Here is a 13,376-nt window from a genome sequence, read left to right on the forward strand (position 1 = left end):
ACAATGAGAACACATGGACACAGGGAGGGGAACATTACACACCAGGGCCTGCCAGGTGGTGGGGGGTCAGGGGAGGGAGAGCATTAGGAGAAATATCTAATGTAGATGATGGGCTGATGGGTGCAGCAAACCACCACGGCACCTGTTTACCTATGTAACAAACATATATATACACACACACACATAATTATATGCGAAAAGAGAAATCAGGGCTCCAGTAGGACCTCCCCCACCCACCTTGCAGAACTTCACTTTCCTCACAGAGCTTCGCATGGATGCAAATGATTGGTGGGAGTCTGAGGGTACCGGGATCTATATATACATTCAGTATTAGTACATAGAAACGTAGTTCCCATTTTTAGATGGAAAGTACCTATGAATGGAAGCTCTAATGGTTTCTTCTCTCATCTCATGTTCTATTCTGTGCAGTTCCTGGAGCCGGCACTCCCAGCCTGGGAGACCCCTGCCTTGCAGGAAGGAGTCACATATTCCTGAATTGGACCCCACTCAGATGCAGAAGGCTAAGATTTTGGATGAGAAAAGTGGGTCAGTGAATGGGGGAGCTGGTGGGTGGGGTGGATGGAAGGAGGTGCCCACTCTGGAGGGCAAGAGAAAGGCACGAAAGCATGGGGCCACACCAGGGCTGCGTTCTGGGCCATCCCCGGGGGACTCCTGGCTAGGGGAGGGGGTGCGTCGGCTGCAGCAGCCCAGTTTTCTGGATTTCTTTCCTTCTGAGTCCAGGTCTTCCAGAAGCCTCTCTCCTAAATGCTCAAATACCAGAGTAAAACTCTGCGGCACAATGGTCCCTTAAGATTTGTTTTCCAAGATGGAAAAGAAAGGCATTTCAGCCCTTTCACGGATAAAAATAACTTGCTGTTGATTTTGAAATCCCTTTCATTTGTCTCCCACAGACCGGCCCCATACAATGGTACTTTGTGAGAGAGCTCGCTGCATGGGCCGGCCGGGCCCCCTGTCCTCCGCCTGCCAACGGGCGGAGACGCGAGGCGCTGGGAGCTCCAGAGTGGGCGAGGACTTCGGGCAGACCCGGCGTTGCTGTTGGACATCATTCAGAAGTCCCCGCTCAGCGGGGGCAGCCCAAAGAGCAAAACAAACAGAGCGAGGAGTAGTGGAAAATGCTGAGTCCTGGAGCTGGCCGGAACAGCGTTCGCCTTTCCACGCCCGGAGCCAGCCGCTCTGCCCACCTGCAGCTGCAACAGCAAGCAGGGCCGCAGCAGGCAGGGAGGCCTTGGCACCAGAGCCCGTCCAGGGCTGAGGGCGGGGAACAGACACTCCTCTCTCTTCAGACAGGCCCTCCAGAGTCCTCGCCCTGAAGGCTGAGGTCTTTTTCTTGTTCCAGGAGTCCAGTGAAAAAATCGTTCTCAAAAAAGGGGGAAAAAGACTTTCTTGAACTGTAGTTTCAGATTTACTAATAGTGTCCATTTACATAGCACTTACGAAATGTCAAGCCCCAACACAGATGAATTGGCAATCACCGTGTCAGTCCTGCGAGGCTGGTACTGTTATCCCCATTTCACAGATGAAAAACGCCAGGCACAGAGAAGTCAAGTAACTTACCCAAGATCACAGTGCTCAACAATGGCAGGGCCAGGATTTAAAACCTGGTTTACAGTCTTAAAGGTGACTGCCTTTTCTCTTCAGCTTATCAAATTTCCTCTCTAGGAATACCAGATGTGAGAGACAAAGAGAGGAAACTCAAGATGGAGAGTGAAGGGAATGAATGAGAGAGAGAAGAATCACCAAGGACTAGAATAATACAAAAGATTTCTTTAAAAAGCAGGAGGCCATCAGCCCAGGAGAAGGAGTGTGAGACCGAGGTACAGAAGTGGCAGGAAATGCTGAACTGGGGCTGGAAGGTGTGACAGTATGAGTCAGACAGACACCTGCTCTGTCCCGTGTCCGAAACAGGATTCCAGAAATAATGTGAAGAGGTTGCTTGGCAAAGGGGGCTCACACAGCTCTGGGGGAAACTGAGGATCAGTAGCTGGAGCAGAAAAATAGAGAAATAAACACCTTCTTTCTTTCCAATTACAGCCGCAGTGGAGGCAGATGGCCAGGGCTCCTGGGAGAGACAGATCCTGATAAGAAGAGAGGGCCTATGGCTGTCATGCAGGGAGGTCTGTCACATTCCTCTAACCCAAGAGCTCTTGTCCCCAGAGGAACGAGGAGAAGGAAGAAAGGAATGAACAAATGAACAAAGGAAGGAATGAAAAGAGAGAGAGACAGAAGGAGGGAAGAAGGGCTGAAAGGAAGAGGGTATTTCTTTCTTGTGTTTGGAAGAACAAGCTGCCAACCCTCATTAAATGCATAGGATTTAGAATTACTACACCTAAATTCTAATTCTGCCTCTGTCACCGGTTAGTAATGTGATCTCACGGAAATCATTGAAACTCCCTTAACCTGAAACCCTATATCTATACAATAAGGACACTGGACTACACCTCTAAGGCTCTCTCTGGATCTGAAATCCACACTCTGATGATACTGAGACCAAGGACGGGGACTTTGATCATTGCCTTTGCATGCCACCCAAGGTCTACGCCCTTGCACAGTGCCTGCCACCCATCCACACCGACCAGTCACCCAGGGCTGGTGATTCTGTGTTCTCCACACCTCTCTGATGTGCCATTGCTGCTTCTCTTGTACGCATCTCTTCTGAGCATGAAAGTTTTCCAACTGGTCTCCCTGTTTCCACCCTTGTCTGGCTCTGATTCACGTTCTACTCCACAGTCAGAATGATTTTCCTAAGTACAGGTCGGATCATGTGACTTAGCCTGCTGGAAGAGCCTCAGGACTCCACGTCACTCTTCATACAGCCCACAGGCCCCTGGATCATCTCCACCCGTTCTTGCTGTCCTCTCCTCCCACCCACACTCCTTTGCACACTGTGCTCTGGATCCATAAAACTACTTCCAGTTTCTCCATCAGTGTACACACTTTCTCACCTCTCAGCCCTTGGACATGCATTCCCCACCACCGGAACCTCTTTCCCTCTCCACTTAACTACCTGCTACTCACCTGCAGGCCACACATTCCTTCAGGTTAGGTTCCTCCTATGTGTCAAATCATAATGTTACTTCACTGGATGGTATTACCCTTTTATTTGTCTATAAATTGTAATTTACTAGAATCGGAGTGAAGGAAAAAGTGTTTACCTTCTTCCTTATGGTTTCCCTGCTACTGAACCCAATGCCAACCACACAGCATATGCTCAATGGATGTTTGTTATCTGAATAAATTTGCTTGGTGGCTTCACTATGTAGGGCACCTTCTAGATATAACATCCTATAGTTCCGTAAACTGAGATGTCAGTGACTCTGCATTTTCAGTTTCTGCAAACTGAGAAAGATAAGGCCTCCCACCACCCAATGATCCAACTTTCTTAGTCCCCTGTTCCCAGCCTAAGCACCATTATTCAGCAGATTCTTATGTCCATCAGAACTAATAGAAATAATTATCGTGATCGATACTGAATCAGCTAGAATCAGCTTTAAACCAGGATGCATTGCCTAGAAATTGGATTAAGTTTAGCACAGCATGGGACTAGAGACAGCGCTGAGGGAAGAGTGAGGTCTGCGTTCCAGTACCAGTGCCATCATTAACGAGGTGACACTGGGAAAGTCCTCTCGCCTTTCTAAACCTTGAATTCATGAATGCCTAATTGAAGAGGTTGCACCAGATGATCTTTAAGGTCTCTTTTGACTCTAAAATGTGGAATTTTAGAATTCTGGCATTTGCTCCTCATCTCATCATCCTCTAGGCCATTATTGGGTTTAATTAGGAGACCATGTAAAGTATCATGGGACCAATAGGAACTGCTGAGTAATTATGCCAGGACAAGGGAGGGACTCTGAGACGATTCCAGGTACACCAGAATGTGTGGTCACTCTTATTTTAATTTTCTTTCTGGACTGGGCTTCAGGTTTTGGACTGTCACTTGTAGTTGCAGAAAGAAGGCTCTTTGGAATTTGTGATCAGGGCTCTGATCTGAGATTTCAGAGGCCACGTGCACGGGTTCCTAGAGCAGCTAACACATGCCACCATCATGCGCATGGCACACCCGGGCCCTTCCTGCTCTTAATGGGAAATCTGTGCTCAGAGTTAGTACAGCCTTCCATCCATACCCTGCTGAGTTCATACACCCACCCCAGCCTGCCGGTGTTCCATGATGAGCCGGTGAAGAAAACATATCCCCTTGGGCTCATGTGCACAGCTCTGTGCTATCATGATGAAAACTTGGCCATAGAGAAAACAGATATTTGAATGAAATATCGGTTACCCCTAAACACTGGTCATACTGGTCATTGTCTTCACCGTCATTCTTACCTTGTCTCAAATATGGATAAGCATCTCATATTACAGGTGCACTGGCTGCACTGTATTTGCAAACTTCCTTATTCCCATGGAAGGCAGAACAAATGGAACAAAGTTGGTCTACCTGAGAAGCAGATTGGCAGAGGGATTCCCCCAGTTCAGTCACACTTGAAGTTTTGAACTTGCCTTCCCCTGAGATCTGTAAGAATAATGACTATTTCTGATGAACACAACACAGTTCCAAAACCATCTGGAAGCTCCCGGTCCCATCTCTTCTTCTAAAGTTAGGAATATCCTTGTTCCACAGAGGCAATCCCAGACCAAACCCAGCATTCATCATTAGCTTTTCAGGCTTGCGAAGACAGTTGCCACTTCTTTGAGTATACCTGGACATGTGCTATTTCTAGGTACATCTGGGGGACAGCCTTTGACAAGATATAAGAAGAGTCACAGCTGAAATTGTAGGTTTGCCTATAAAAAGGTTAAAAAGGGCCTGTTACTGTCCAGGGCCAGCGGCTCAGGCTGACCATGTGGAGTGGAGAGAGAAGGTCGTGACTCTCTCTTGACCCTCACTAATTCCCACAAGAGCCTGCTGAAAACATCCTTGTGCTGTTAAGTTGTATCACATGGAATGACCAGGGCTGACCTGATATCAAAGCTCTGTAGAAATGCTGTGGTCCAGAGAGCACGAGAGCCTGAGTGGCAGGGAAGAGAGATTAGAGATAGGACTGTAAACTCAAACGGGCTTTGGGGATTGTGCAGCCTGTCACAAGCCTGGCTGGCCCTTGTTGATTTCCTAGGTTGCTGTGGGCAGATGATCATCGCTATCATTACTTTGGATGTCAGGACGCTGAGCTACACCAGGCAATCTGATGCAACTGGCTTTCCCAGGGCAGAAGCATTTGCCAGGAAAGTAGAAACAGGGAGAGGGATTGGAACATTGAATAAACCAGGAAATGGCACTGACCAAGGGACAAAGAGGCCAGAGCCACTTTACCCCTCATTTGGGGTTCTAAATTCTCATCAAAGTTTTTTTTCCTCAACTTCAAACCTTGTGGCATTTTCACCAATTGATCAACAACTGCCTTTATCAGACTCCTTAAATCTCTGCCTCACTGCAAAAAGTGCCAGGAGGAATGCTTTTCTCTTCTGTTAGTTAGGTGAGGATTCTCTTGGCATGGAGGGATCTCACAGAGTAAGGAGATGCCAGCCGCATGCCGAGCCAATATGCCCATAAATGCAAGGGCCAAGTCCTTAATCCAGCCACGAGGAGGGTCAAGGATCCCTGTATACAAGCCAGAGAGGGGATTCTGTACAACTAGAACTGCGTCGCAAACCACCTTCCAGAGCAGCCCCTGGGGAAAAGCAGAGGTCAAAAAGCAGTATGGAAGTTTAAAGGCTTACTTACTGAAAGAAGACTTTGTCCTTGTCCCGTATTTGATGTATGAAATGTACCCCTTAGTAACCAGGCCTGTGGCTCCCAGAGCTGGTGAGCCATCAGCCAGCATCATCAAAAGGGACTTTTCAGAGTTCTAGGCCAGCAATACGGCGTCATGGAAAGAACGGGGCTTAGAAGTCAGATGGTTCTCTGATGAACCTGATGACCTCTTGTACTCTCTTCCACTGTAGGCTCTAGAATAAAATGAGCTTCATGCCAAATAAACCTGGAATGTGGATAGATATCTACACAGGGGTCACAAAATTAAATTCTACAGGGACAAGGCAGGAATGTCAATGTGTGGGCCTGGCCTATGAGAGATAAAATAGGAGACTGACATGCACCTAAAGGAAGCAGCTTCAGTTCAGTGCCCATGGTGGTTGCTATGAAGGAATATGCTAGAATCCAAAGACATCCCATTACCCTACCACAGTACATTCTTCTCTTGGGTTTCCTACACTGTGAAGGCTGAAGTGCACATCTCTATGGCATGGAAGCAGCCTGTGTGTGACGTCTGGTTCACATTGTTTGCCTTATTGTACCCAAAGCACAAATCACAATCGTTTCCCTTTTTAGGTTAAAATAGTTACATTTCATTCATACACCTCTGCCGATCCACTCTTTTTTCTTTTTGTCTTGGGTGCTGTAGCTTGCTCCAAAGTTATAGCAGTCGAGTCAGAGTAGACTTGGTTCATTTTCTTATCCTATCACCTCCTGAAAGCTGTTCAAATCTACAGAGTGTGATCATCACCTCCACTTTCCCTTGTGTCTCCTTCTATCCTCACCCTGCCCGATCTTCCCAAATTGTGCAGTTGCTTTGAAAGATAGTCTCCCCTCCAGACCTCCACCACTGCAGCTTCAACCATGGTCTCAGCAGTATTGTTAAGAGAAATCACCAAAGCCCGGTTGCCTGAGGGTTCCTCATCTGAACTCTAGCTCCTAGTGGGAGAAGGGTAGGCCTAAGCTGATTTCATTCAAGTACATCTTGCATCTTTGACCCTGGTGAGCATTAAGTCAGGTACTTGGAGGGATAAGAGCAACTTGGCACTGAAGGAAAGCTCTCTGGTTGAATCCTTGACTGAAGCAGAAACCTATTCTCTGTGTGCTGTTTATTCAGAAGAGTTCAAATGTGGCCTCAGGTTGGCTCAGGAATTGTGGCTTTGCCCAGGTTTGCAGTTGAAAACTAAAAACAAAATGTAAGGACCTGAAGCCATTTTTCCCAAAGTCTCCAGTAAATGTTAGTGGCTTGACCAGGATTCAGGGGCTGGAGGCTTCTTCGCGGCCAGTCCTGCTCCCTGACCACCAGACCACACAGTCCGTGCTTAACGTGTACTCAGCAAACCTCAAGCTCCAGGCCTGAAGAAACAGATTTTCCAAAGACAGAGCTCTCTTTGTGAACAATTCAGCAAAAATTCACTTTCCAGCTGTGAGCTGGGATTCATGTTGCAAATGTTGGTGTTAATTAAAAACATCCACCTTCTACAGTTTCAGCAACAAGGAAAAAGCACCATGCACGATGTGTTCCTAAGCAGTCCCCTCCAAAGCACTTATAAATATGATTTTATTTATGGCATGGGTAGCTAGGGGTTCTGACAGATATTATTATTCCCAATCTTCAGCCCCAGTGAAAGAGTTGGGGCCAAGGAGATGGATGTGAAGGGCCCAAGTTGCCACAGAGCAAAATTACTATCAATGGTGGACACAAGAATACTGCTCCTTTCCCACAGGATCCACTAAAGATGTTCAACTTTCTGTATTCATATCAGGAACGGTACCTAGCTGAAATCAAATGTTTATCTGTTGAGTCATTAAAAATTTTCTTCACATGGCTCTTTGTCCTTCAGACATGAAGAAATTAGGTCTGACAAGGCCAGGGACATTCTACAAAGGATGACAAAATATATTCAATGTTTGGGATGTTTGATGACTTCCCTATATTCCTATTATAGTTCTCACCTTATTAGGAAATCTTTATCACCAATGGTCCTGAGCTAGTGAGATCAGAAAGACTAAACTGCATCCCTCTGTGCTTGCCTCTGGTTGGTTGATTTGTTCTGCTTTAATACATGATCCAGACAAGAAAGAATCAAGCCAAAGCCACAGCATTATGAATGAAATTCTTTGTTTTTAATTTCACACAGTTTAAAATACAATATGAAATCAGGCTACAGTATATAAAAAACTCTCCAGCAAAATGATGTGCCAGCATCAGCTACTAAAATAAACAAACAAAAAACTCCGCCATAAGAATTTTTTTGCATTTAAAAAAAAAAAAAAACATCGACACTTACATCGCTACATCTCTAAGCTACCTCAGTTCTGATTTTTAAAAAGCACCTGCTTTTCCTTTTTTTCATTTTGCTTCTAAATTTTCAGCTTTTAAAAAATATAAATTATATGAAAATACAAGTTGGAAAATAGTCAAACACAATATAACATCTTTTTCATCCCTATACTTCTCAGCTTAAAAAAAAATGTATTCTTAAAAAAAAGTTCAATAACTGAGGCAGTATTCCTGATAATTTTATTTTAATATATATATTTTATATATGTATATGTATACATATATTTATGGTTCCTTGAAACTTCTTTGGAATGTAGGTAAGAGTTCAACAAATTTATATAGACCCCAACAGAGTAAGCGGCATGCACAGCATGACTAGAAGAGAGAAGGTGTATTTCTCACCATGAAGGTTAGGCAGGTTAATGCTCTAAAACCCAGAGTGTTCATCTCCAAAGTGAGGAAAAGCACATCTGATCTTTGAATGCTACCTCCGATCCCCACAGCCACAAAATCAGGGCTCTATGTAGGGAAGTCCCTCCCCAGAATGAAGAAGGGAACAAAAGTGACTCTGAACCCTAAAGCCAAAACCGACAAAGGTTAAGGCATCTCTGGGAAAATAAGGGTTTCACCCAGCTAGACCAGATTTGCCCATCCTTCCTCTGAAGTTAACATGTGTTTTTAAAAAGCATAAACGCAACATTTCCAGTGTATAAACCACCCACCACTCTTCCTGGGATGGTCTCTGGCCTTTGGACAAAGGAGAAAAAACATCTGGCCAGATCGACAAAGCTGTCTTAATTAATACACTATCTACAAATCCTGAAAATGGTGGACCTAGAGAGAAAGGGAATTTTAGCAAACAAGCGGGCGGAGGAGCACTAGGAGGCACTTTCTTATATCTTATCTGCTAGAGGAACTGCAGGAGTTACACTCACAGAAGGAGAGCTTCCAACATAAATTTAACAGGAACGGTGGATGCTTTGAGAAAGTGATTTTATGCCTGGTTGCAAACAGCAAGCAATAATTGATACCCGGCCTTGGTTCTACTCTTACCCATTATTGAAATGTGGAAAGACTTACCTAGAAATCTCAGGTATTATTTCAGCTGCAGTTTTGCATGTCTGCAAACACACACACACACACACACACACACACACACACACCATTCACACACATGCACACATTCACACACACCTTTTGCCAGTGCCCAACAAAAATCACATAATCTAAGAGAAAACAATGTAGTCCAAACAGTTCCACCCAACACTCCCTGAGCAGCTCCTAAAATATTTTGAGAGCTTCATTAAGGCACCTGCATCCAAAAGATCAAAATAACACAGCTGGGATAATTCTGCCTTCGCTTTCCACATGGATGCTCCAATTCATCAGTATGGGTACACTCATGAATCACAGAGCTATGTTCCTGATAATTCTGCGTCTGCAAGAGGATCTGGGAGTAAACAACAATCAATTTTCTTAAAGATACACTAGAAAGTAGTTAGTACTTCCAATTTCTCATCCAAATCCCAAAAAGGGCCAGCCCTGAGAAGCTTACCTGAAATACATCTTTCCTTCTCTCACAGAAGTCCAAAAACGCCACCCCTCCTCCTCGTCCTTTCAACGGGGCAACTATAGAGTGAGGGAGGTTCTAATTGTATTAGGCACTTTTCCTCACGAGTTAGATGTTGACTTTTCCCCCAAAACTCCATTTTCAGATTCCCCCTCACAACCAGCAGAAAGATGACTACCTTGCTTGACTATGTTTGTATTTAAACATTGGGGAAACTAAAAATCTATTCAAATCTCATGGACAACCTTATTCTCCTCACCGAACCGCCTTCCTTTGTTTCCTTTGCCTTCAAGTCATTCCTCTCTTCTGGAATTAACCTTTACTTACCCTGTGCCAAGACATCAGACCCAAGTATGAGGCCCTAGCATCACCTGTGCCATTCATTTTGCATACACAGTCTCACCTGACATCCTACCGGACTAATTGAAATTATTCAAAGGAAAGCCTTGCACTTCTCTTCCAAAGACAGCCAAGTCACATTTTATTGAAATGCTCTCTTCATTTCCATCACTTCTAAACCTCAGCAAGTCTAAACTCTTCAACTTAGGTCATGTCTCAAGTTACTCTTTCACTCACCAATCAGAAAGCCATACATTTCTCTCTACTGAATAACAGAGTTGGGGGTGAGGGGTGCAAAAAATGGATGATTCTTGGAAAATAAGACATAAAAGAAAAATTACAGAGTGTTAGTTTGGAACGACATGCGTTCAGGACTTATTTCTTAAGACCTGAGGGGTAATGCCCATGCATACAGCTTTTATTCCAAGTCATCTATGCTACAGATATAGGACTAAGAAAGAACCAAGTCAATCTTCCTCCTTCGATCTCCTTTCCATGACTTCAACAGTGCTCCTACGTTTACTGTGGTCCAAAACCAGGGATGCAAAATACATTCAGTTCAAAGACTTAATGCTTCTTAGCTCAACATTAAGTCCAAACCCCGAGAATCCACTAATAACAAGTAAGTAAAGGGATGTACTAATATTTTCTTAATTGTAGATGACATTCACACACATAATTCCCCTGTACCCAAATCAGCATTAATTGTCCTTCTTATATAAGTCCCATGAATTTGGGATCCCTGATCTCAGTGAGAGCGTTTTGCTTTTCCAATGGGGTCTATATAAACAGTTTTCTTTCACTGTGACAGAATCCTCAGCCGGCAAATAAAAACAAACTTACATGATATTGCAATACTGAGACCACCTTAGAGCTTAAGACGATTTTTAAGAAAAAAAAAATACTGGCACAAAATTTAATAAAATAAATTGTAACACAACAATGGTTTTGGCCCCTCCCCACTGAAGTCCATCTTTGTTTCAAAACTAGAGTGATAGGTAAATAGTTCTCAGCTTTTAGTGCATCCCCCCCAAAACGTGTTTCATCCCACCCACCTCTTTTTTGCCCTCCCAGACCTAAAAACAAAAGCAAATTAATTGCCTTACATCAGTTTCATGAGTTCTGATGTGACAATGTCTCTTGCTAATGGGTCCACAACTCAAGACACTTTTTCATGGGTGATTTTTTTTAAATGATTGGACACATTAGTCTTCTTTCTCTCTTAAGCCACAGCCTTCCAGCTTCTGAGAAGACCCTTCTCCCTCTCCTGAAAATCTGCTCAAGAATTTCTGGTCCCACCCACCCCACAAGTCCTGGCTTTCCTTTTCCAACTGCACACAATTGATTACAGCTGCAACTGACTTAGCTCCCACCCCTGAAGGTAAAAAATGAGTTCTGGAAAATAAAAAATAGAATAACAATTAAAAATTCAGAGTCCAACCAACACGGCTGTCCTTGGAAGGTCTCAGCAGGGTTTCCCCAGCCCCTTCAGTGCCATCACTCATCGGCATCTGGCTTGACGTCCAGCATGGCGTGCAGCTCCTCAGGGGTGTACCCCAGCAGGCTCTGCAGGTCACACACAAAGCGGTACACGTAGCGTTTCCCCGCTGTCTTGTGGATGATGTTTTTGTCGTAATAGTAGCGTAGGCCACGGCTCAGTTTCTCATAATTCATCTTAGGTTTGTTTTTCCTCTTTCCCCATCTCCTGGCCACCTGAAATTTAAAAAGAAAAATAAAGGAGGAGTAGGCAAAAATCTACAAGATAGACCAAATATATATGTTTGTATGCCTATGCTATACCCATTCACGGTGACCCATGATGCTCCAGTAAGATGATTTGAGATTCACGTACATATAGAAAATAGTTTTCCGGCCTGTCGCTTCTGAATTCCATTTTTCATGGGTTGGGCGGGGATGGGAGTCACAGTGATTCTTTAAGTTGATGAAAACAGAGTGACCCTGAACTTCTGTGGAATAGGATTAAATATTTGACTTTAAAAAATAAATGAAAAGCCACACTATACGCTCTCCTCTTTCCCCATATTATTAGTAAAATCTCCTTGCTTTGCAAGCATGAAATCTAACAGGCAAGTGTGAAGTGGAGGAGCTGAGCTGTCTTTCATCAACAGGAAGTGCTTCTTTCCATACCAGGGCACAAATATTTTCTCATGTCTGCCAGAACAAAGATGTTGTCTCTCTTCTTCACTGTTTTTTATCCTCAGAATTGGGCATGGCACAGAACCACTACTCCATAAGCATGTGTGTAATGAAATAAGAAACTAATGAGCCAATCTCCCAAGGCCTCTTGAACTGTCTAGCCCCTTTCACACTCACAGAGCCACGGGGCTAGGAAGAGGCTAAGTCGCAGGAGGCAGCTCTGTGGGTGATAACCGACCTACTGCCAGGCACATTAGTGCCTCCTATCAGCTAATCCTGTAAGACAAATGGGTAACATAGATATTTTCTCTATTTTCCAAATAATGAAACTGGGGCTCAGTCAGGCTACCTAGCTTGCTCCGGGAGTGGCAAGTGGCAGAGCTGGGAATCGCAGTCCTGGAAAATGTCATTCAGGTCCACACCACCCCTTCCAGGGGGTTCTCTCTCATCCTTCCTCAGCACAGTACTCACAAGCCCCTCCTTCCTTACCTCATCTGGGTCAGAAAGTTTGAATTCCCAGCCATCTCCTGTCCAGCTGATAAAAGACTGACAGGATTTATCAGTGAGTAATTCCAGAAGAAACTGCCACAGCTGGATTGGTCCACTGCCTAGAAACACAAGCCATTGTGAATCATTACACCAGATACTCAGCACTCTACGCAGCTAATCCCCCCACACACGGCACTCCCACATCCCTCTTCTCTCAGCCCATCCAGCCAGGAGAAAACGAAGGCAACAGATAGTGCACATGTCAGAGGAAGTGTTATGAGCTCTAACAGATAGAAAAGACAAAGGCCTCCCTATAAAACAAAAGCATGGAAGAAAATGTGTCAAGTGCCTTATTTTGATTAACTTAAGGATTGGTTCATTTTTATTGCTAAGCAAATTCTAGAAAGAGAATACTGTGCCTATCCTCTGGGGTATTCTAAGGTAGCATCACCTTTTACACCTTCAAAAGCTAAGTCGTTATTTTTGCCTTCAGAAGTAAGAAACATATTAACGAAGGAATGAACGTCTTTGCCACTTCTGAGCAGAAGTTATGGCTCATAAGCACTGCTCTCTGGTAGGCAGCCTGTGGCCCCTGATTTGTGAGGAAGAAGGGTCACTATCCTCGGGCCCTCTCACAAGGAAATAGATGTTAAATATCTGCTCAGTCATAATATTTCCCTCCACTGCCACCACCCTCCCTTCCAGTCCACTTACAGGAAAGCACCCAAACTAAAAAAAAAAAAAAAAAAAAAAAAAAAAAAAAAAAA

The 13,376-nt window shown here is 44.4% G+C and overlaps 1 protein-coding gene across 4 annotated transcripts in view; it reads right to left on the reverse strand.

The window, feature by feature from the left end:
• Positions 1-7,875: 7,875 nt before the first annotated feature.
• Positions 7,876-13,376, reverse strand: part of ETS1 (ETS proto-oncogene 1, transcription factor) — a 127,846-nt gene continuing 122,345 nt past the window's right edge. For 2 of the 4 annotated variants that reach the window (XM_025357387.1, XM_025357390.1), the window contains 2 exons: positions 12,610-12,728; positions 7,876-11,676 (listed from right to left, as the gene is read on the reverse strand). In XM_025357387.1, the coding sequence (XP_025213172.1) occupies positions 11,461-11,676; positions 12,610-12,728 (335 nt within the window). In that variant the 3' untranslated portion in view covers positions 7,876-11,460. The remainder of the gene's footprint in view (positions 11,677-12,609; positions 12,729-13,376) is intronic. The other 2 variants (XM_025357388.1, XM_025357389.1) reach the window with 1 other exon arrangement.

Source organism: Theropithecus gelada, chromosome 14 (assembly GCF_003255815.1).
Source record: "Theropithecus gelada isolate Dixy chromosome 14, Tgel_1.0, whole genome shotgun sequence".
In the NCBI taxonomy this organism is placed as follows: domain Eukaryota; kingdom Metazoa; phylum Chordata; class Mammalia; order Primates; family Cercopithecidae; genus Theropithecus; species Theropithecus gelada.